General features: G+C 39.1%; 2 protein-coding genes across 3 annotated transcripts in view; both read right to left on the minus strand.

Annotated features, from left to right (window-relative positions):
* Window positions 1–4,870: 4,870 nt before the first annotated feature.
* LOC111871936 (odorant receptor coreceptor-like) overlaps window positions 4,871–25,363 on the minus strand; it is a 29,469-nt gene continuing 8,976 nt past the window's right edge. The window contains exon 5 of the mRNA XM_033754457.1: window positions 4,871–5,942. Coding sequence (XP_033610348.1) covers window positions 5,886–5,942 — 57 coding nt within the window. The 3' untranslated portion in view covers window positions 4,871–5,885. The remainder of the gene's footprint in view (window positions 5,943–25,363) is intronic.
* The window catches only part of LOC111871929 (odorant receptor 83a-like), a 30,742-nt gene continuing 20,180 nt past the window's right edge, over window positions 14,802–25,363 (minus strand). Inside the window, exons 1-6 of one of the 2 annotated variants that reach the window (XM_023865341.2) lie at window positions 21,967–22,170; window positions 20,300–21,334; window positions 19,639–19,738; window positions 18,548–18,652; window positions 17,900–18,055; window positions 14,802–16,669 (exon numbers count right to left, since the gene is read on the minus strand). In XM_023865341.2, the coding sequence (XP_023721109.2) occupies window positions 16,613–16,669; window positions 17,900–18,055; window positions 18,548–18,652; window positions 19,639–19,738; window positions 20,300–21,309 (1,428 nt within the window). In that variant the 5' untranslated portion in view covers window positions 21,310–21,334; window positions 21,967–22,170 and the 3' untranslated portion in view covers window positions 14,802–16,612. Of the gene's footprint in view, window positions 16,670–17,899; window positions 18,056–18,547; window positions 18,653–19,638; window positions 19,739–20,299; window positions 21,335–21,966; window positions 22,171–25,363 lie in introns of those variants that run through there. The other variant, XM_033754458.1, reaches the window with a different exon arrangement.

Here is a 25,363-nt window from a genome sequence, read left to right on the forward strand (position 1 = left end):
GAGAAGCTATATTTCCTCTTTTGACAAATGAGGAACAGGGCTGTCAAGAAGCCCACACATCACGTAGGCACATGCAGGTCCTGTAGCACGCAAACTGTTCAATGTAGATAAAGGTAATAAATACACGAAGCTGAAGTTCTGGGGCTTTAACTTTGGAAAGTGTCCCGCCTTTCTTTTGTTTCGATGGAGAGTTACAGGTTTCCCAAGAAACTCAGAACACACGCACTTTCAAGCGAGACCAGGTTACATTTCATTTCAAGATAATGGGCTTATCTGCTTTATAAAATTTGTGTGTGTTGGGAGAATTCGCATTATTTCAACTTAATATAAACAACAACAAAAATGTTCATTTGAGTCATTTAGAAACTTAAATTCGGAATACATATTATTCTTGCATATATGTATCAAAACAAGTGACGAAAAGAACATTTTTTTCACTGGAAGAAGCGCGATATATTTTCTTTCTTATTTACCTCATACAATTTTAATTTTGTTTTATATTGGTTACAAATAATTTGCAATAACTTTATATGTGTGGGGCATGTGGTAGCGTAGTTGGTTGCGGCACTATGCTACAAGTCGGAAGTTCGCGGGTTCAAGTCTCGATGAGGTTATTGGATTTTTTTTCCAATTTACCTAATCCTTCCAGCCGCACTATGGCCCTGGGGTCGACTCAGCCTCTAACAGAAATATTCTTCGAATATTCCTCGGGGTAAAAGGCGGCCGGCGCATAAGAATGACAACCTTACCGCCATCTGTGAGCCGATTGTCTACAGAAAATGTGGGAGCCTCAACCTCTCACAACCCTATGGGCCTCCACGGCCTGTTACAGGGATAGCTTTACTTTACTTACTTGTATATGTGTGCGAATCTAAACACAATTTGTCGATTTATTGCCGGAATACAATTTCATTTATACGGTCTCCACAACAAGAATTGCGTTCTCAATGTCTCATCAAGGTCGCAATTTCGCATCCACGTGAAATAAACTAGAGGCAAATGCAAGTGGCCATAGCAAAAAGCATAATTTTCACAGAAATTGCATTTTAGACGTTTCTGCAGAGATGTACCAGTTACAAATTACTTTTGACCCACTTCAAATGTGTTGCTGATCCTATACTGTGCTTCGGCCACTGTACTGTACTCAACTTCTTGTTCATCAACAGTTGATTCTCTTCTTGGGGACGTGCAGTTGAATGAGCATCGTCAAATATTTATAAGAAGCATTCACCGTCTGTAATCGAAATAATGAAAGCAAGGAGCATATTTATACTACACGAGTACGCAGAGAGTAAATCATAACTTTTTAAAAATTCCGTGTATATTCGTCTATCTATGCCTAGCTTTATGTAAGAGTAACAATGTCCCAGTACATAATTAAGCAAACATGTGATGAAGAAGATGAGTTAAGTAGTGGTAGAGATTGTCGCTTTCTAAACCTCGATTCTGGATGGAAGTTAGTGGTCAGCATTACCCTGGGGAAAATCAAAGAAACTCCAAGAATATCTGCCCAGACTCAGTTTGTGCCCCACATGAAATTAGCCAGGATAGAGTCCGAGGTTGCAGCGTGGCAAACCTGTGTCTAACCGTCTGAGTATTAGAAGATGCTTACGATTGCATGGAATAGTATTAAATTTTGCAACATTTTATGTGTTTCTGGTGGAGATGGAAAAACTTCCTGGTGTAATATACGGCATTGATATTTGATGTCGAAAAGCGGGACAGACAGAAAGCATAGTACCAGTCTACACGGCACGAAGGTACCCTTCATTGTTGTGCTTCTGAGGTCATAACGAGGGATTGAAACGGCGGGCCCCGAAAGCCCACTGATAGAGCTTTTCTAAAGAGCAGGAAATAGTAAAGTGAAATTGACTTGTCTGACACATAGCAAGCTGCAGCTGAAATTAGAGAGACTATGCTGGCCAACGGTCCAGTGAAAAGAGATTAATTTGTTTCCACCGAAATCTGTAATAGTTAAGTTAGATACACCGGCGGAAATCTCGCAACAAACCCCATGGAACAGTCTGGCGTTTGTAACCGTCCATTCTGACTGGAGGAGTGTTGTGTGAAAATTAAATTTTGTATTAAGTTAAGATTAACAATATTACAAACAAAGAGATCCGGCGGATAGCCAGCTCTTACACGCGGAAGGGACATAGTTCAAGTTTTGCTATGTGAACAGGAAGTAACATCTGGTACTTTCCTGGAATTCTGGCAGTTTCAGCAACGTCGGAAAGGCTTTGAGAAAATGAGAGCTGACAGCTTGGGACAGCGATAACTTAGAAGTGGGACGGCCGGAGCCTCACACCCTGACTGTAATGCATCAAGGGGCTGTCATCCTTAGCGTCAGGTCAGCATCTGCCAGAATCACATAGCAGAGCAACATGATTGGGAATTCAAAATTTAGGGAACCTCCTAGTTTGAAAAATTAACCAATGGCAGAAGTGGAGGAGTGGATTTCTCTTGGAGTCTGGGGTTCGTGGACCTCAGAATTCAGAGAGAGGGCATTCCACCTCGGAGAGTCTTGACACTACTTTCGGCAAAGTCGGACACTAAATTTACCACTACGGCCCTTCCGTAGAATAGTATAAGTACAGTACAAGGCAACAGTAGTAAGAAATTCAGTTGTATTCAGAAAGTTGGAAGGTATTAAAGGACTACTAAGTGCAACCGTCGAAAGGTGGGTGATTGTAGTGAAGTGTTCTTCCTGCCCTGTCCGAGTCAGACCCTTATAAGACCCTGGGATAGGAACCCAGCTCTACTGATTAAAGTAAAGGGCACAAAGGAAGTGAGCGGTTACACGTTCGACTCTCGTCAAGTGACCTCTGCCGTAATAAGTAAGTGGGTTCACTCCGTATAAACGAATGTCGGAGTGTGATGAGTTTAGGAATGCGACCTAGGCTAAACAGAGATGAGGACGGACGCCATCTTACCATACTGTAGAACAAGCATGTCCAAGGCCTCGATCGCGATCGACCGGTCGATAGCGGATGATTTTTGGTCGATCTCATAGGCCTAGAAGGAAATTATACGTGAAAAGCTTGTAAATTCACTTGTTATATAATATGATTATATTCAGATTTTGAAGGGAAAATACGTGCTAAAGTAGTCTGACCTTTCAATGTATGTTGCTTTTACAACAAACATCATGTGTCGTGTTATTTTTACCAATATTTTTGCTTAAAGCGAGGTACGAAGATAGGAGGGGTTGGTAGATCCCTGGCAGTTTTGACACTAAAAAGTCGATCACAACCTGTTTGAAGTTGGACATGCCTGCTGTAGAACAATATGTAAATGGCGTAAATGAATAGTAACTTATATAGCCAACTCCATGAGTCTTGAGCGTATTTCAGAAGCCCGTCCCGAAGAAATGGTAATCCATCTGGTGGCAGAAGATGATATGGTGTTATGTCTGTTGGAAGCCAAAATTGTGAAGCCAAGAGAAACAGTCGTGGCTAGGAAATGGTTCTGCAAACATGCTCATTGCTAGGCAATGGCACGGGAAACGTCACACAAGCGTCTCAAAAGGTATGCACGCAAAAATAAAGTGTTTTCTATGCGATTCGAGCTGAGGGTACATGATAAGTTAATTCTGAATCAAGTCCTCTGGGTAAAAACAAAATTACCGAGGGTAACACCAATTACACGAACAGACGGGAATGTCATCAATGAAAATTCATTTCAAGAGGTTAGCGAGGACGTTGCATCGGAATTCTGTAACCTGCGGAAACAGCCAAGTTCAGGCACTAGGACACTACGATCGCGCCGGTACAAACATCTGCGTCCCTTATCCCTGTCTGCACGATAATCCGCTATGAGATCTCTTTACAAGTAACCGGATGATTAAAAGTCTCCCAAAACGCCGAGTATGCCCACGGCCACATCTGCAAATCATCATCTATGCTGCACAATATGATGGAAAGAAGATGAGTTTAAATAAGGACTGTAATAACAAATCCCCTCCAGCACAAATCCCATATGGAGGGGGAGCCGAATACCACCACTGTAGCCCTGCGAGTCGAAAGAGTTGCCAAAATTGGAAGTCTCGAATCTGAGTAACTGTTATTGACACCGATAAACTTATTAGTAAAGTACAGATTTCTAGATTTGCATTTATCGTAATGAGGCTACAACAAACTCCGGGCGACTTCGTAGTACCTAGAATAGGCCACGACCTTCAAGTGCTTTCCACGTCATCGGTCAACCCTTTTTTTCCTTGGCACTACAGCCCCAGTGGGCCTAGGTCTACCTCCATGAACTTCTCCGTTCACTTCGGTTTTTCTAGATCTTACACATTCGGTAGGACACATTGGGCGGGTGATCAGCTCGTCACAAGGCCTCTGCCTGTACACAAACACAGAAAAACGCACACACACAAACTAAACATGCATGCCCTGAGTGGGATTCGAACCCACGATCCCGGTTTCCAAGCAAGCGAAGTTAGTACATGCCTTAGACCGCTCGGCTACCGTGACCGGCCCATCGGTCAACTTACCATTCTATAATATACGTACACTCTAGCTAGAAGGAGAGTCCAGAATGAACCAACACAATTATATGTATGCCAACGTATATTGGATTTTAACTTCTCACAGCGATGTTTATGAACAGTGCAAAACGTATATCACTGTAAAAGATGGTAAAAGCCAACATTACAAAGATGATTTTCACAGAGTACACGGTTTTACAAATCAACTGAGAGAACTATTCAAATTATATGTTAATCACAAAATAGAGGTCTGCGACATTGAAGTCAGGCATAAACTTATATATTGATATCAGACATTTTTCTCAATCATGGTTTCCTCTCCACAGGAAAATGTGTGCTACAGTTGCACAGAACTGATTCTATTAATAGAAAGTGTCCCCCTAAATTGAACTGTGATTTATTGCAAGTGCTCTCCAATCAGAGAGCAGGCCTCGTGCCATACACACACTTAGATTACAGACATTGACAACCAAGTCATCCTGTTCAGTGTACAACATTACAGCTATGGCGTAAAGGAACACTAACACGGAGTGTAATTAATACACTTCTGCTAACGGCTTATATTCATTCCGTGGCTCTTAAAGTACTTTTTTATCTACTAAATTTTACGTGCTTACAAAGAGAATTTCAGGACACAGTATGGAATATTACAAACATCTACAACAAAATCGTTGAAATTTTCACCACGTCTGTCCCATTTTACCTTACTCATCCTCTATTTTATCTTCTTCTTTTTCTTTTCTCCTTATTTCATATCCTTATTCTCTTTCTAACTCGCATTTCTTGTTCTCTTAATCTCATATCCCCTTCCTATTTATTCTTTTATATTCGTGCATCTTGAGAACAGAAAGTAAATCCTATTTTATTAAAATATCAAATATATAAATACATTATTACATTTGTATTAGAATTGTATTTCAATTAGAAAATTTCTATTCCAAATAGAACACCGGACATAAGTGAACAAATTTCAGAAATATCTAAAAGCATCAATTGCAGAATCTGAAGTCTACACTATATGAAAGCGTGATATACACGTACTTGGTTTTCTATTCACTTTAACGTATCGCAGTTGTTGTGGTCAAATATCAATAAAAGTACTTTAAGTGTATATTTTTGAGTGTCCAAAGAAAGGCCCTTTGATGAGGGAATGCTGCTCAACAGAGAACGTGTCCTGAAGTTGACAAAATTGACTGGTGTGTGTAGTGGTACCTACAGACGTCAAATACATCTAACATGAACAACAAAAAATTCTTTTGAAAATGCACTCCACATATTTCTGTATGGACATATGAAATAAAATATATAATCCCACTTCTTAAAGTTGTGTTGCTGCTCATACGGTTATATTGCAATTGCTACCGTCAGCTTCTTCTTTATACTCAGCCCGTCTTCTTTAGGAATCATTCAGCTGAATGAGCATCGTGAAAAATCTATAAGAAGTGTTCACCAACTGAAACAGAGAACAGGAATTTAAGAAATCAGTCTTCTGGGATTTGGCACCGTGTATATGTGGTGTTAACCGACGTTTCGGAGGAACGTATCGCCTCCATCTTCAGGGTAGAAGAAAAAATATAAGAAATCTGCAAGCGAAGAGACCGTGAGAACCGGTAAAAGCAGGGTTAACATCACATATGCACGGTGCCAAATCCCAGAAGACTGCTTTCTTCATAGTCACCGCCGTGAAAGCCTCAAATCTTAAACAGGAATTTAGTTTGAAGATTACACAGAAGTTGTATCTGATGGTCCCGTACAATATCGGTTAGACACTTCAGTCTAGAGACGAGGGTGGGGGTTCTCAGGAGGTTCAATTACGGTGAAACTTCCCCAGGTACCAGCTCGATAGGCGGCTTGCCTAGTCCCAGAGATGATTTGGACAATGTGAAGAGGGGGAACATACCGGTCCCAGCACAAAATGGAAGCCAGAGCCCTCGAACCCATAGCCTGTAGCATAGGAATATACTGACTGAGCTATCCAAGTCGTCCTTATTTTATTTGCTTTCAAAGGGGGAATTTTTATTTCTTTCCATCTCTCTTTCATTCTCTAAGCTACATTTACAAATTTAAAAACAAACACACTAAGACTGAACTACACTATCTTGAGTTGTAACCGCTTTGCAGATGTGACAGAAATCGAGCCCCTAAATTAGCCCTGGTTCCTCCAAAGTAGCCCTGGACGTCTTAAAAAAATTACGCTATAAACATCCCCATCATCGGGGATTCTATTAAAGCACTCACTCCCTATTTAATGAGTTATAGATGAAATTGGTATTAAATATCTTTTTAGTGTAACAAAGCAAAATTCTGCTGTAAAGAATACCACCTACCGAAGCCAGAGTTAGGAAAGACAAGTCAAAGAAAACTCCAGCATTCAAAGTCACCGGCCTTGAGGCCCTCATGATCGCCAGAGGCAGCAGACTTTTGTATCCCGGTGTCTGGCTGTACCAGTCAGTGCTATAGAACGCCAGCTGTACCTTCTCACTCTGAAAACATTTGTAATATTAATTTATATTATATAAAATTATTATAAGTCAGATTCCAGGCAGACTGCAACACACTGTGAGGAATGGAATTAATTTAATTTACGAAGAGTTCTATATCCTGGAATATATCACAGTGTAACCCGTTGAATATCAACTGATATTTCAGATGAATATTTTGCTTCCATTTTCAGGGCCCTAGCATACATGAAGCAAGAAACTGTATGAAGACCGTAGCAAACGCAGCTGCTTTCTTCCTTGATATATTCTTCGACCCTGAAGATGCAGGCAATATGTTCCACACAAACTTCCGTTCCCCTTCAACGAAATGCATTGCGTAATTTCGCACAAGATACAGCTCATCATAACCACCGGTGTGAAAGTTTCAATTCCTATATAATGAAGTCAATCATAAGTAATTGCGCAAGCATCATTTTCGTATTCTTCTACGTAATTTGATGCAGTAGAGTCTGGTAGAAGTCTACCGACGCTTGAGAAGATCATACTGCAGGTATCTTCAAGGTGGACGACATGCTAACCCACCAATTGGGCAGCAGCAAGGAAACTTTCGCTCCTGTGCCCCTGCATATTGCTGACTGTCTCCTTTGCTCTTCGACCTTGAATCTGAATGAGGATTGTGGCGCCTACACGCCGCTTACCTTCTCCTCTGAGTCATACTTTAGTCTCTTCATCGTTACTCCTTTTAGAATCTGAAAATCCACACGCTTCCAACTGCATGCTGACAGAGTGGTAAGTGCCAGGCGTTATGTACAGACAGATAGAGAACTGTATACGTGCAAGTGTAACGTCAGACACGAACCTCGTCAATTACTTGTTGGCCAAACCAGCAATAACTCCCTATTAAGTACAGAGCTGCAACGAAGAAAGAGGCGAACTTCAAGAGTTGTTCATGGTTGGCAAGATTCTGTAACAGAGAAACAATTTCATTGCGAGATACAAGTAAATTATTTAAGTCTCCTTAAACCGCTAATAAGTAACAAGGACACGAGAGAAGTTAGTCAGTGACTAAGGCAAACGTACCGAAATCGGGGAAAGGGGTTCCGAATCTCAGTAAAAACCGGAGCCTTCTCTTCTTCGCAGTTCCCAGACCGGTTCCGGACCCCACACTTTCTATGCAGTCGGTGCAAGGGCCCATTGCCTTAAGATCAAGCTGTCTGAACACGCAACTGATCACTAACATTGATCGACTGCCGAGGGAAAATATGCATGGCCGGTCGCAAGGCTGTAGAATAACAAAATATCTCATGCCTCTGCCAGGAATTGAACTCCGGCGATTGGGTCACTAACACTGAGCCTTCCCGGATCATTTAAGTATCACTACTGATATGTTATATGGAAATTACCTGTGTCATTCCAAACCCTGCCATACACAAGATGAGTGGGAAGTTTACTATCCTCAGGAACATAACAAAACTCAGGATCTCGTTGACATCACCGACGAACCTGCAAGATATGGATATCGTTACAGTTACACGTAGCAGCACATGAGACAACAAGGACTTTCATAAGTCTTATTGCTGAAATATATATCAAAATATCATACGACTTATAGAATCAAAGAATATGGGATGGGAAGATATGTAGCATGAATGGTGGAGAGAAAAATTGCGTAACATACTTTGTCATAATAATTGAATGAAAGTGGTCACTTCAGGAACCTAGGGGTATACAGGAGGATAATATTAGAAAGGATATTAAATTTGAGAGTATAACAAATGTGAACATGATTTATTTGCCGCAGAAAAAGTTATATATTCTTTTGAAGACGCTTTAATCATCAGGGTAAAATTCTGTAAAACAGCTCTGCGGCGTGAATAAATGTTCTAGCATGGCACTGAAACATATGGTTAAATACGGAAGTCGTTCGCACTCTCCCCATTTTTAAACCCTTAATCCTATGAAATTTATGGTAGTACGAACCCTTAGAATGGGGTTGAGTCACAGGGTGAAATACATTATATATATGTGTGTGTTTCGAGTGCAGATGTGTGTTTAAACCTGGAAGACGATAACTTACTCAATTACAGCTTGGTGATATTTGATGCATTTAACAAGGTACAGTCGGAATGCATCTCTATTCACGTGACTGTCTTCTGGGCGCGTTTCAAAGCTGGGGCTTCCACAATTTCCAATCCCTGATTCGTGACATGTGATATTATCTGCTGAAGTCACGGGGTCCTTCATAAGATTGAAGTTTGCAGTATCTTGCAGAGGGGACTTGTGCTTTGATCCGTTCAACTCAACTTGAGAGATATTCTCGTGCATGTCATTCAGCATTGCACATAAAACCTTGAATTGAGCAGCTGCATGGCTCATCAGTAACAAAAATATTAGATCAACAGCAGTCAGCATTAATAGCCCAAAACATATAACAATCACTTGCATAACCATGATTATCTCAAACTGAGGGGAATCTTCAATTGCAAAAGGAAGCCATATCACGAACATCAGTCTATCCAAATTATTCCTTTCTGTAGTAAGAGTGTTGTTATCGAAATTCGAAATGGTGTTGTTACTTAGAAATGGCCCTGCAATCGAAATAAGACCTAAAGTTACAGCTACAGGGGTTGCGCAGATACAAGATATTGTAACTTGACGTTCAGCGATGTGAATAAATTTGATATATTTAGAGTTCATATTGGCCACAAATTCAGTTCTCAACAAATCTATAAGCCTCATGAATTTATCTTTGTTGTGTAGGAAATATACGGAGACAAGGACTGATAGAAGAAAGCCAGTCATGTAACTCATTATTGTGGAAATCACAGGAATGTTTCCCCAGTGGACATAAACTGCTATCAGTTGCCCCAACAAAGCATAAGTATACAGTGCAAAAATGCATATTAGGAACATTCTGTTAAAAAATCTTATGAACGGCGTTGCACTGTTGGGCGGAAGGAGGCCAGATACATAAAGCATGAAACCCAATGTCATAACCTGTACTTTGTTCACAGAAATTTTGTCTTCTTTATTCAAGTTTTCTCTTGTTTCAGAAGTTCCAATCTCTTTTTCCTTCGGTGTGACCATTTCTCTGTAAAATCTTCAGCAAAACCTGTTAATAGAAATAATTTAATGTTGTTTGATAATTATTTCTTATTTTAGAGTGTACTAAAAATTCTCTAAATATGAATGGACTTTAACAAGTAAGATACATCAAAATGTTGTTTCAAATGATCAGAACTAGTTCTCATCCCCTACGAGAAATTCAAGAAAAAAAAATTAAAAGCTACATTTTAATATTACTCCCTCTTATACGTCTACATCTTGCAAATATTCTTTCCGACCAGAATTGTGCGAGTGTTTCTTTCTCTCATTAGTGAAGACATCACATATGTTCGGTTTTCTATGTTTCCTCAGGGTCCTGTCCCCATATAACATTATTCTGTGGCTTCCTATAAGGCGACATGCCACGTTTCCCACCCATATAAAAAAATACAAATTGTAGGTCTAAATATTATAATCTTTATGTCAATACACGGATTCTGAGAAAGAATTCCTTAATTTGATCTGATGTTAAGTGATGTAAACTGACGAAGAAATAACTACAGCGAATATAACCGTAAAACAGAACACACGCAGATACGAATATCGGTATGTTACCTTACTGCTCTCCGTCTCTCTGTGAATGCGATATTTCTGTAGGCGGGCAGTGGAGTCACACAACTTGTCTCCTCTTCTCCCTTCAAAGGAGTGTCTTACATTCGCTGGGAGAATCATATTCGCTTCTTACGTAACCGCATCTCTGAAACTTTTTGACGTCAAAAGACAGAAGTGAGAATAAATGTTTCAGACAGGAAGGAGCGCGCATAATTACTGAGTTCTAAGACAATTTCTTTTTCACTTTGTCATGTACGTAGCATACATGAGGAAGTACTGTATATGGTAAAAAAGAAGATCGATCCCGAAATATTGACGGATTTACATGTTTCCGGAAGCCCTGAATAAGAGAAAGGGGCGTTTCTGGAACGAGTCTACCTTTCTCAGTGCCTATATGTTTTTGTGGATATGCACCGCGCATGCGCCGAACGGCTGGAAGGAATTTATTCATATTCGGTACTGGAAAATGTGTACGTCATAGGGCTGTGTCCGAAATATGTGAATGAGCTAGCAATTAAAATTGGCCTCACACAACTAAATGTACCTCAGGACATTTATTACGTTTCGGAAATTTATGTAAGCGTGAGAAATGTGGTTTTTCGAATTTAACCGAAGCGCGTAGAAGTAACCCGAATGACTTGAAGTTCCCACTGCGGGAGTTATGGAGCGTTGTCTTCTGGGATGAAATTTAACCGGCAATTCGGGGGAATATGCCGTTTCATTCTCTAGGACGAAATGTACACCAATCGAAAAGTCAACATGAAAAAATATTCGGAAAGCGCTTTATTCTTGCACTATTTACGAATTACTTCAGACATATATAATTTCTTCTTGACAGCAGTTACGTCATATTCTCAGTATACAACATTTTAGGGTTTGCATCATCATTAGAGAGATATATCTGCTTAAGACATGAACATAAAGTTACGTCACATTCTGGGTCTGTAATGTCATAATCAGATAGTTACTAAGTTTAAGTTTGCAGCATCTGATTATAACCAAACAAGCCATACCGGCGATCTCGTTCAGACAAAACATAATTTCCACACAGTCAGATACACAATCTGTGACCTACCCAAAGATAAACTTGAAGAGCAGGATAAGCAAAGTATGTCCAAATGCGTATATGATTTTTTCCTGTGGGATAAGAAATCGAATGGAAGAAGCTATATTTCCTCCTTTAATAAATGAGGAACAGGGCTGTCAAGAAGCCCACACATCACATAGACACATGCAGTATCCTGTAGCACACAAACTGTTCAATGTAGATAAAGGTAATAAATACACGAAGCTGAAGTTCTGGGGCTCTAATTTTGGAAAGTGTACCGCCTTTCTTTGGTTTCGATGAAGAGTTACAGGTTTCCCAAGAAACTCAGAACACACGCACTTTCAAGCGAGACCAGGTTACATTTCATTTCAAGATAATGGGATTATCTGCTGTTATAAAATTTGTGTGTGTGTGTGTGTTGGGAGAATTCGCATTGTTTCAACTTAACGTAAACCAGAAAATGTTCATTGGAGACATTTAGAAACTTAAATTCTGAATTGAATAGCGGCATATATGCTACTCTTGAAGAAATGTATGAAAGGAAGAGAAGAAAGAGTCATCAGGAAGTATTCATGAGAAGCGTCCACCATGTATCACCGAGATCATGTATACTACACGAGTAGGCAGAGCGTAAATATAAACTTCCGAAAGAAACAAAACAAAATTATACGTCTGGGCTTACATTTAAGCAAAAGTAAAAATGTTTCGTACTTAATTAAGAAACGCGTGACGAAATAGTGACGTTAATGCGTGGTATAGGTAAGTCTTGGCGAAGTGACTAACATATATGATGAAAGAAAATATTCGAAGGCAAATTTGAGAATTCTGTTCAGTACTACATGTCGAAGATGTCTCGTGTTAAAATTGTTTCGAAAATCTGTGGGCCGTTATCAACTTTTACGAAGTGACCCCCCAATGTCTAATTTCAGGTCCCCTCATGTTTTGGATATTTACTTTGGCGGGAAGCACCTGTTGACTATTTCTGCACCTATAAATTAACTAGACAACAAATGAACTCCAGTGGGTAGTGACTTCTGCGCTAACCTGTACGTTTCAGATGGGAGAAAAGGGGCATAATTAATAATATATAAGGAACGTCATTAAGCATCAGAATGCAATGAAAGGTGGCGCCCTAATTGGGTGATAAATTCTGCAGTTGAGTTGGCAAGCGCGGTCATCAGTTCGTGCTTGTGTACCTACCGGTATGCACAGACCGCGTGTGCAGACCTGGCTGTTCTTGGTGCGTCTGTCGAGACCACTAACCGACACAAGGAGTTTAGTGAGTTTATTGGTTATAGGAAGATCTTATCAACAGTGAGTCAGCAATATTACATCCAAATGTGTATCTACAACCACTGCCAAGCTAATTCTTGCTATACTCCTCCTCATTCGAAATCCTGGGGCAGGTGTAGAAATGCGGCCTCTCTAATGTACTTTGGTACTACTACGTAAATGTATATTTATCGCAAACGACGTAAAATTGTCTATGCAACATGTATTATTGGTGTCCTTTTTTGTAAAATATATTGTTCTCATTTTATTAGTAGATTTGTTTTTTATTTAAATGCTTCATATTAATTGTGGCGGTTGGAATCATGTCAGATAATAACACGTGGTTTCAAAAGATTAGAGAGTAGATTCAACAAGCTCATTTCGGGCATAATTCTCAATTATCTAAAATAATAGATTTTTTCCAAATGCGCTCAACATTTCTCGAGTTGTTTCGCAAGCACTGACGGTCAGGCAAAGAGATGGGGCGGTTTCAATATGCCACGTGCAGCATTGCGAACGTGCATATACTCGTAAAGCATTCAGATATTTGTCTATTAAGTGTATCACGTGAATAAGTGCGTAGAGTTCACCATCGAAACGTCTAACACAGGATTTTACTTGTCTTCTTGCTTGTTTCACGTGTCCTCACTCTTTCATGTAAAGCAATGTCGAATGATTCGATGCTAAGATAACAAGAAATTGGAATGGACAAAGAGAGGTTTGGTCGTGACATCTTTCACGCAATATTCTCACAACCCCCTGAAAAGACAAAGGAGATCCACGACAGAAACTCAGAGTGCTTAGTGCTCCAGACGGGATACTCTCCGAGCACCTCCTGAGTATCAGGAGGGTTTCCTCTTGAGCCAGGTTTTCCTTTTCTCTTTCAGCATAGATTCAGGAGGAATGTTCTCTTTAGACATTTATTTCTGTTCTTGTATAATGGAACTGTGTTCTGATGGTTTCGCTTCTTGATGTGTCGACAAGTTGCAGAAGAACTGCTAATACTACAATAAACAGAAACACACGNCTCCACCGCTTCGAGACTTTATTAGATTTAAATGCTTGAAGGCAGATACAACATTTCACACAACAGGAATTAAAATATTAACTCTCAATGTGTCTACCTTTGCATAAGTTAATATTTCAGCAGTTAGTAACAACAGCTACTGATTACATTTATATGGCGTTACGCCAAAGCAGTAATAGGTCTACTTCCAAAGCACAAATTTCATTGTTTTCATTCACGCTAATGAGTAAAGATTAACCTCTAGGCAAGTTCTAGGTTAGTACCTCGAATAGATTATGGACACCTATTTTAAATACATTCAAATTTTTCTAAAATCTTACGACTCTACAATTAACATTCTAGCTATAAATAGATTAGGGGAAACCCACCAAAATATTATATGTCTCTCTACGTATGTAGGATTTGAACTCCTCACGGGGATGTTTATGAAGAGTTCTATTCCTCTGCAATAAATTGTTGTAAAGACCGTTGAAATCGACTTTGCAAACGTGGCTTCCAGCGGGGTACACTGTGATTCAAATCAGAAAATACAAGTATTCAAAATATATGCTAATCACAGAACGTACGTCCGTGGTATTGAAGTGAGGTATAAACTGCTCTATTGATGGCAGACATTTTTCTCAATGGTGGATTCCTCTTCATAGGAAAATGTCTGCTACAATTGTAAAGAATGATTCTGTTATTAGATTGTATGCACAAGAATGTCCCCCTAAATTGCACTGTGATTTATTACAGGTGCTCTTCAATCAGAGAGCAGGCCTCGTGCCATACACACACTTAGATTACAGACATTGACAACCAAGTCATCCTGTTCTGTGTGCAACATTACAGTTATGACGTAAAGGGACACTAACACGGAATACAACTTATACACTTCTGGTAAGTAGACTTATATTTACTGCGTGGCTCTTAAAGCATCTCCATCAATGGAAATTTACGTGCATACACAGAGAAGCCCTGGGCAATATATTGAATACTATAACCACAACAACACGTTAGTACAGTAATAATTGTGAGAATTATTGTAACAATTCACCACGTCTGATCCTTTTATCTTATCTTAATCTTCTAATATTATAGTTCAGAATCCTGTTGCACTTGTCACTTAGCATCTATTATTCACAATCTTACGTGAAAGGCCACGTCCATAAAAAATTATGAAATTTAAGATTTTAAAAGTTTATTATTTCACTACAAGTTTCGGCCAATATGACCGTCATCAGGTGTTAAAATTTTTTGATGATGCAACTTCTCTCTTCTGATGTTAATATATATGCATGTCCCTTTGATGCGCTTGTGTGTCTGTAATATGTGTGAATTTTCTATTTGAATTCCTGTATGGGAAATTCTCTGTCTGTCGTGTTACTATTTATTTGTGGACTTACTGGAGCTGGCACAATAGATCACTGTAGGTCGCGGACCAAGGGCTGGTGCGTTATGTTCTTCCTTGTTGTGTGTTTTTGTGCATGAAGTTTTCCTGAGTTGGGCTGATTCTTTTTATAATAGGTTTCTGTCGCTATCTATTGTTTAAATCTTGTGTTCCGTATGAACATAAAATAACAAACATTAAATATTTAATTAACAGAGTGCATACATACCCAATAACAAATGAAGCAAAAACGAAGAACCAAATATTAAACAAGACACGTTATGTAAAAATGAATATAACATTAAGTTAAGCATAAGTCATTTAAAAACCACAGAACACAACAAAAAATGAGCAACTTTTACATACTACGAAAATAACTAAAAGAGATCACAATACGTTTTAAAGAAACAAATATAAAGATTGCATTCCGAAAAAAGGCACAAACCAATATCTATTAAAGCCTCGCCTGCGAATAAATGAGTACGAAAATTGGTATATACCAAGTGAGATATATGGATTTCCGACTCAAACAGGCCGAACAATCCAGACCATATAAAGAGAACACATAGAGGCAATAAGGCATAACAATGGCAACTCACGATATTCCAACCATATGTTAAACACAGGTCATGCAGGTGGGAGTACAACTGACACTATGAAAGTTGTAAAAATAGAGAAAAAATGAAATAATCTGAATACATTAGAGAAATGCCATATATAAAAAAACGAGTAAAGATGGATTAAAAATGAACGATACACACATCGACACCCATAATCTGATGTTCGAAGTAACACAAGAATAGACAACAGATAGCGACAAAAATACATCATAAAAAGAAGAACCAGTCCAACTAAGCAAAATATTTAGGAACAAGGCACGTAGAAAAACACACCAATACATTAACTCCAGTTAGTACACAAATAAGTAATTATAGAAAATTTCTAATACAGTAATTCTAATAGAAAATTCATACATATTACAGACACACAAGCCCATCGATGGGACTTGCATGTATATATTAACAACAGAGACAGCAGTTTCCTCATAAAAATGATGATGACCATATTGGCCGAAATACGTAGTGAACTTTGAAACTATTAAAGGGAATAAGTTTTGGGGGACGTGGTGTTGCACGTTACCCACTTTATCAGCGTCTCTCTCTATCTTCTTCATATGGTCCTACCTCTACTAAATTTTAATTTTCGTGTGTCATTAAAATAGAAATCACATCGTGTTCCATTAATTCAACAAATATATTAACACATTATTAATTGCTACGCTCAATTTTTTTACACCTAGGTCCTCTTTTTAGGAATCATGCAGTTGAATGAGCATCGTGAAATATCTATAAGAAGCATTCACCAACTGAAACAGAGATAAGGCATGCAAGATTAACATTGAATTTAAAAATTACACAGAACATACAGGTGGTCCGTTTGAAAGGTATCCAAAATGAAAAATTAATATTGCGGAAACTAATTGTCATACACGTATTCGGTTTATGTCATCGGAAAGGAAAACTCGGAATTTTTTTTTTCATACCCGGCTTACGCGCAAGCGCCGCCACATTTCTGTCACCTTGCTAGGAATCACCTGGACAGAGAGATGGCTGGGATATGAATTGGCAGAGGTGGAGCAATCGCTTGGCCTCCTAGGTCGCCAGATTTAACCCCACTAGATCTTTCTTGTGGGGTTATGTGAAGAACACTGTCTACCAGGTTAAGGTCAACGACCTGCAACACCTGAAAGCCCGCATAAGGGACGCTGTGGCTATGGTAACACCAGATATGCTGGATCGTCTGGATATTTGTCCTGCCACCAAGGGAGCCCACGATGAAATTTATTGAGAAAGTTATATACTCAGAAAAAACTTTGGTAGTTGCCTTTTGCAGTGGAGTAACCCATAAATGTGTATAATAAAAGATTTCTTTTACTATAATAATTATATGTAATATAATATAATAAATATATAATTATTTTATTTTGGATACCTTTCATCCGGACACTGTATATCTGAAGGTCCCGTACAAAATCGGTTAGACACTGCAGACTAGACATGAGGGTCGAAGGTTCTAGGGCGGGTTACCTACGGCGAACATCCCCAGGCACCAGCTCGATGGGAGGCTTGCGTAGTCCCAGAGACGAGATGGACAATGTGAAGAAAGGGAACATATCGGTCCCAGCCCACAATTGAACACAGAGCCCTCGAACCCTCAGCCTGTAGCCTTGGAATATACTGACTGAGCAATCCAAGTCCTTAAGAAGATATTTGTTTTCAAGTGGGAATTATTTCTTTCCCTTTGTCCTTATTATTTGAGTAATAATATTTACAAACAGTAAAAGTAACACACTACGTGTGAACTTCCCTTTCTTGCTCTGTAACAACTTTGCAGAAATGACAGAAACAGAACCCCCAAATTAAACCTGGTTTCTCAAAACAGCCCTCCATATCTAATAGGTTACGGCATTAGCATAGCTAACATAGAGGATTCGCTTAAAGAACTCACTTTCTGTTTAACGAGATAAGCTCAAATTGGTATTAAATATGCTTTTAGTTTTACAAAGCAACGTCCTGCTGCAAACATGGTCACCTACCGAAGAAAAAGTTAGAAGAGACATGTCAAAAAACACTCCGGCGTTCACACGCAACGGTCTCGAGGCCCTCATCATGGCCAGAGGCAGCAGACTCTTGTATCCCGGTGTCTGGCTGTACCAGTCGGTGCTATAGAACGCCAGCTGTACCTTCTCACTCTGAAAACAGTTGCAATATTAATTTATATTATATAAAATTATTATAAGTAAGATCCCAGGCAGACTGCAACAAAAAGTGGGGAATAGAATTAATTTAATTTATGAAGATTTCTGTATCCTGAGACATATCACCGTGTAATCCTTTGAATATCAACTGATATTTCGGATAAATATTTTGCTTCTATTTTCAGGGTAGTAGAATATGTGAAGCAGGAAACCTCATGAAGACCGTAGTAAGCAGAGCTGGCTTCTCCCTTGGTATATACTATGACCATGAAGATGCAGGCTACATGTTCCATCGAAAATTCGGTTGCCTTTCAACGAACTGCATGGAGATATATCGCAGAAGATACAAGTCATCGTAACGACCCTTTCAGAATCTGAAATTCAACACACTTCCACCTGCATAGTGACAGAGTGGTGCCAGGTGTTATGTGCGGACAGACAGAGAACTACATACAAATACTAGTAGTAGTAACTGCAGACGCAAACCTCGTCAATAACTTGTTGACCAAACCAGCTGTAACCCCCTATTACGACTAGGGATATGACAAAGAAACAGAAGAACTTCAAGAATTGTTGACGGTCGGCATAATTCTGTAACAGAGAAAAAATTCATTGCAATTTACAAATAAAGTACGTAAAAGCTACATGAGAAAAGACAGTGAGTGACAGAAACAAACGTATCGAAATTGGGGAAATGAGTTTCCAACTCTGCAAAAGTAGGAACCTTCCCTCTTCATAGGGTCCAGACCAGTTAAGAAGCTAACAATTTCCTACCCAGTGGGTGCAAGAGCACAGTAAATTAAGATCAAGGGGACTGAACACGCGGCCAAAAACTCCCCTCGATCTAGTGTTGAGGGGACATACACATGGCGCTGTATAATCAGCCCATTTTATGTCATCATGGAATCGTGTTTCTTTGGGTACAGGAAACAGTTTCCTTGAATATAATGCCTGTTTCCATCACATATCTCTTGCGGCGTACAGAACCAGAATTTGGTATACGCTCCGGACCAGTAGGACACCCCGGAAACAAACTAAGTTATGCCATTACACGAAGGCATTAAAATGCGGACTCGCTAATTCCTTCCTGAACCTATTGCTACTGGAACGATAGTACTGACGTCTTGGGAAGTGGCAAATAGACTCACTTCTTCAGACAGCTCCATGCTGACTATGGCCGCTATGCCACGTGTTCCTAAGGTATAAAGAGACACCACTACAGTACAGGCACTACTATGATGGTAAAGAAAGAAGTGAAGTTGTCCCGGTGCTTAGCTAATTAAGCACTAGGTCACAAAACATATGGGGGAGTGAGGTTATAACGCCTCCGCACTAAAGGAAGGTGAATTTTAAGCTTCACGTCACGGCTGCTTTATCCTGAGCGGGAAAAAGACGTAACCATTGGATAGAAAGCTGGTTAGTTCTCAGGGCCGGTTAAAAAGCTGTAGAATAAAGGAACATCTCTTGCCCCTACTGGGAATCGAACTACGGCCGTTCAGTTCGAAGTATGTTGACATACCGACTGATGTCTTCCGGCTTATTCAAGTATTAATACTGATACATCACATACAAATTACCTGTGTTATTCCAAATCCTGTCATACACAGGATAAGTGGGAAGTTTACTATCCTCATGAACGTAACTAAACTGACGATCTCGTTGAGATGGCTGACGAACCTGAAAGATATGAAAGGTTGTAGTGTTTGGTAACAGCGGATAAACAGCAAGGGCATTCATAATTTTCACTGCTCAAAAATATATCTAAATATTATACAACTTACAGAGTCAAAGATTATGGGATGGGAATATATGTAGCATGCACGGTACAGAGGAGAACTGCGTGACATATTTTGTTAGAATATTTCAATGAAAGCGGCCACGTCATGAACTTAGGCGTATAAAGGATGTTAATATTACAAAGGATATTAAACATTATAATTTGAAAAATGCGATTGTGGTTTATTTGCCAAAGAAAATTTTATATATTCTCTTGAAGACGCTGAAATCTTCGTTGTAAGAATCTTTACACAGAAATACAGCTACAGAAAACGTTACAACGCGGTTTTCAAAATGATGGTTAAATTCGAGAGTCATTCTCAGTCTTCTCAACTTAATTCGTTAATCGTAGTGAATTTCATGATGATTTTATCTTACTGATTGGTGGGAGGGGGGAGTGAAATATATTTTCTGTGTGTCTGAAGTGCAGATGTATTTTAAATCTGGAAGATCAATACTTACACAATTAGAGCTTGGTGATATTTGATGCATTTAACAAGGTACAGAAGGAATGGATCTTTGTTCACGTGACATTTTTCTTGGCGGGTCTCGGAGCTGGGGTTTCCACAATTTCCACTCCCTGATTCGAGACATGTGATATCATCTGCTGAAGTCACGGGGTCCTTCATACAATTGAAGTCTGCAATTTCTTGCAACGGGGACATTTGCTTTGTTCTGTTCAACTCAACTTCAGAGACATTCTCATGCATGTCATTCAGCATTGCACATAAAACCTTAAATTGAGCAGCTGCATGACTCATCAGTAACAAAAATATTACATCAACAGCAGCCATCATGAATAACCCAAAACTTATAAGAATCGCTTGCAAGACCATGATTATCTCAAACTGAGGGGAATCTTCAATTGCAAAAGGAAGCCATATCACGAACATCAGTCTATCCAAATTATTCCTTTCTGTAGTAAGAGTGTTGTTATCGAAATTCGAATTTGTGTTGTTACTTAGAAATGGGGCTGCGATCGAAAAAAGACCAAAACTTATAGCAATAGGGGCTGAATAGATACAAGATAATATAACTTGACGTTCTGCGAACTGAATACATTTGATATACTTAGAATTCATATTGGCCACAAATTCATTTCTCAACAAATCTATAAGCCTCATGAATTTATCTTTGTTGTGTAGGAAATAAACGCAGCCTAGGAGTGATAGAAGAAAGCCACTCATGTAACTCATTATTGTGGAAATCACAGTAATATTTCCCCAGTGGACATAAACTGCTATCAGCTGCCCTAACAATGATAATATATTTAACGTGAAAATGACTCTTATGAATATTTTGTACAAAAATCTTATGAACGGCGTTGCATTTTTGGGCGGAACAAGGCCAGACACGTGAAGCAGGAAATCCATAGTTATGATCTGTATTTTGTTCGCGGAAAACTCTTTATCATTCTTTAGTTTTTCTCTTGTTCCAGAGGTTTCCGTCTGTTTTTTCTTCGGTGGAACCATTTCTCTACAAAATCTGGAGAAATACCTGTTAACAAAAATATTTATTTATTTTATTTTAAAGTATACTAAAATTTGTCTAAATACGAATGGATTTTAACGAGTAATATATATCAAAATTTTGTTTTCAAAGATCAAAACTGGTTCTTATTCTCTAGAATAAATTCCAGAAAATGTTCCATAAGATACATTTTAATATTACTCCCTATCTGCTTCTACACCTTTCAAATATTCTCTCCGACTAGAATTGTGTGTGTATTTCTGACTCCCATTATAAAACATATCGCACATATTCGGTCACCAATGTTTTGTTCTGGCTAATGATGTTTAATAAATATTAATTAATCAAAACTCATTTTAAAATATCTATCCTACATTCTATTAAGTACTGTTGTACCTTATGTCCAAATATATTTCTCAGCGTTCACTCCCAGATTTCATTATTATTTTCCCCTTATGGTGACAGACCAAGATTCCAACCCACACAAAAAACAGATAATATGTAGATCTAAATATTAAAATCTTTACTTCAATGGACGGGTTCGGAGCCAGTAATACTGAATTTAATCTCATGTTAACTGACATAATTAAACAAGAAACACTAACAGCGAATATACCCATGACACGCAATACACGCAGATACGAATGTCGGTATGTTACCTTAGTGCTCTCCGTCTCTCTGTGAATGCGATATTTCTGTAGGCGGGCAGTGGAGTCACACAACTTGTCTCCTCTTCTCCCTTCAAAGGAGTGTCTTACATTCGCTGGGAGAATCATATTCGCTTCTTACGTAACCGCATCTCTGAAACTTTTTGACGTGAAAAGACAGAAGTCAGAATAAATGTTTCAGGCAGGAAGGAGCGCGCATAATTACTAACTTCTAAGACAATTTCTTTTTCACTTTGTCATGTACGTAGCATACATGAGGAAGTACTGTATATGGTAAAAAAGAAGATCGATCTCGAAATATTGACGGATTTACATGTTTCCGGAAGCCCTGAATAAGAGAAAGGGACGTTTCTGGAACGCGTCTACTTTTCTGTGCGCCTGAGGATATGCACCGCGCATGCGCCGAACGGTTGGAAGGAATTTATTCATATTCGGTACTGGAAAATGTGTAGGGTACATCATAGGGCTGTGTCCGAAACATGTGAATGAGCTAGCTCCAACGTTAAGTGCAATTAAAATGGGCCTCACACAACTAAATGATTATTTTCTTTGAAACATCTGTCAGGATGTTCATTACGTTTTTGGAGTTTACGTACGCATGAGAAATCTGGTCTTTAGAATTTAACGGAAGCGCACAGAACTTCTCCGTATGGTTTGAGGTTGTCACTGCGGTGGTTATGAAGAGTTTCGTCTTATGGGATATAATAACATGTAGGAAGAGGAAAGTCAACCGACGTTTTGGAGGAATATGCCGACTCCTTCTTTAGGATGAAATGAATACCAATCAAAAACCTAGTACGAAACATTTGGAAAGCATTGTGAATTTTCCGTATATGCTTGCGCTATTCATGAATTATATCAGATAGCTGATAAACATATGTAATCCGTTCGTGACAGGAATTACGTCATATTCTGAGTCTGTAACATATGTGAGTTTGCGTCATACTAAGTTACAAAAGTTTTAACATCTACTGATAACCAAACCCATCATACTGGTGATCTCGATGCATACACAGACACACAATCTGTGACGTACCCAAATATAAACTTGAAGAGCAGGATAAGCCAAGTCCCACATTCTGCATATAGCGGTATGCACACTCGCTCCATCTCTAAGGCCGAGACCTCTGCTCACATTAGGCCTATTTGTATCTCGTTGCTTCGCATAACACTTCACACTTTGGGCTCAGATCTGGGAACGTATCGGGGGGTTGGGGAATCTTGGTAGTGAGGAAATACCAAATTTGTGCTCTTTACGAAATATTACTACAGTAGTCAAATCAAGTAAAATTAGAATGAAAATTAAAAGGGGACCACTGCGATGACCAAGACATTGATGGGATACTGAAACTAACGTATGGTTTGTCAACTCCATTTTATGTTAAGAGGTTTACATTACTTCATTTGCTATTTTTCGAAAATCCTAGCACGCAGATTTCAGAGATCGAATGTTGGGATGAGTGACTTCTGATTAAGCGGAAAGGATTTGCAAGGAAATTGGTATAATACATCGTCATTTTTCCTAGGGGGACTGAAGAATATCACGAATATTATGTCGTGAGTCTTCTCAAATATCATTTGCGTCTCAGCATATTATAGCTCTATGAACAACAAAAGTTATGAAAATTTCGAGACAACCAACCCCAGTCACAATAAAGATAGACCAAAAACAACCGGAGAATGTGAAATGTTTTAAATATTTGGGTAGCTTGTTAACAGATGATGGAAGGTGTACTTGTGAAATTAAATCCAGGATTGCCATGGCAAAAGCTGCATTTAGCAAGAAGAAGAATCTTTTTACCAGCAAATTGGACTTAAATCTGAGGAAGAAACTAGTGAAATGCTACATTTGGAGCATAGCTCTGTATGGGGCTGAAACATGGACACTTAGGGCAGCACATCAGAAATATCTGGAAAGTTTCGAAATGTGGTGTTGGAGAAGATCAGTTGAACCAATTATGTGAGAAATGAAGTGTTAAGTAGAGTCAGTGAGCAGAGGAATATCCTACACGAAATAAGAAAACGGAAGGCTAATTTGATTGGTCAATTCGTCCAGTGATTGAGACTAGCTCTTTCTAACGGACCCAACGGAATAGGTGTTTTCCTTCATCTGAGGACGGAAACAGACCCAGTTTCCGTTGTGTTTTTGTTAGTTATCTTAAAAACCAGGACGATGGATGAAGTCCAAAAACCCAATATATCAGTGTAATTGGATTGGTCATGTTTTACGCAGAAACTGCCTTCTAAAAGAAGTTATTGAAGGAAAGATAGAGGGGCGGATAGAAGTGACAAGAAGACGAGGAAGAAGACGTAAGAAGATGCTGGATGACCTTGGGGACAGAAGAGGATACTGTCATTTGAAGGAGAAAGCTCTAGATAGCATTAAGTGGAGGAATTGTTTTGGAAGAGACTGTGGACCTGTCGTCTGACAGATTACTGAAGATGATGATGATGAACAACATAAATTTTCTCATGAAATTTAGAGAAAAAATTGTGTCATCTCAAAAATTCCTTTAAGTGAAGTTCTGATAGATACATCTAAAATCTCAAAACTCCAGTCCGTGTCTGTCTGTCCAACCCACCTTGTTTCTCAAAGGAGAATTGTAAGTGAAACTGTATACACGAATTTTTCCTCTTGCAGAGGAGACCGAATGGAAAATAGCAAAATTTCCTCTGTTCAGAAATGAGGTACAGGGTTGCCCCCCCCAAAAAAAACACACACACATCAGATAGATGGACCATCGAAAAGGTTCGTTGTAGATATAGGTAGTAAATACACGGTCCTGTGATATCGGAGGCCAAACTTTAAAAAAAGTGCGCATGTCTTCTGTTTCGATAGTTACAGATTTCCCAACAGCAGCAGAACACGCACTTTCAAGCGAGTCTAGGTTTTTATTTACATCATGAAATATTAATTTTGGTTTCTATTGGATGACACACTATTCTCCAAGCCGGAAGGTCGAGGGATCGAATCCCGATGAGGTCATTGGAATTTTCAGTTGACCTAATCCTTTTGGCCGCATTGAGGTCCTTGTGTCGACATAGCCTCTAACATAAATGAGTACTAGGAATTTTTCTTGGGGATAAAGGGCAGCAGCCGCGTAAGGCTGACAACCTCACGGCCACATGTGAGCCGATTGTCTAGAAAATGTGGGAGCCTAGACCTCTCATACACCTATGGTCCTTCAGGGACCTTTACAGGGACAGCTTTACCTTTTTAGCGGTCACAAACAGTTTACTACACTTGTATATGTGTGAGAATTAGAGACAATTGGTGGATTTCAAAGCGAGAACACAATTTCATTTATTGGCCTCCAGAACAAGAATTACTCTCGAGGTCAAAAGAAGCATCTTGTCAAGGTCGCAACAATTGTGTATGCAGGTCAAA

The sequence above is a fragment of the Cryptotermes secundus genome, unplaced genomic scaffold, assembly GCF_002891405.2.
Source record: "Cryptotermes secundus unplaced genomic scaffold, Csec_1.0 scaffold2225, whole genome shotgun sequence".
Lineage (NCBI taxonomy): Eukaryota > Metazoa > Arthropoda > Insecta > Blattodea > Kalotermitidae > Cryptotermes > Cryptotermes secundus.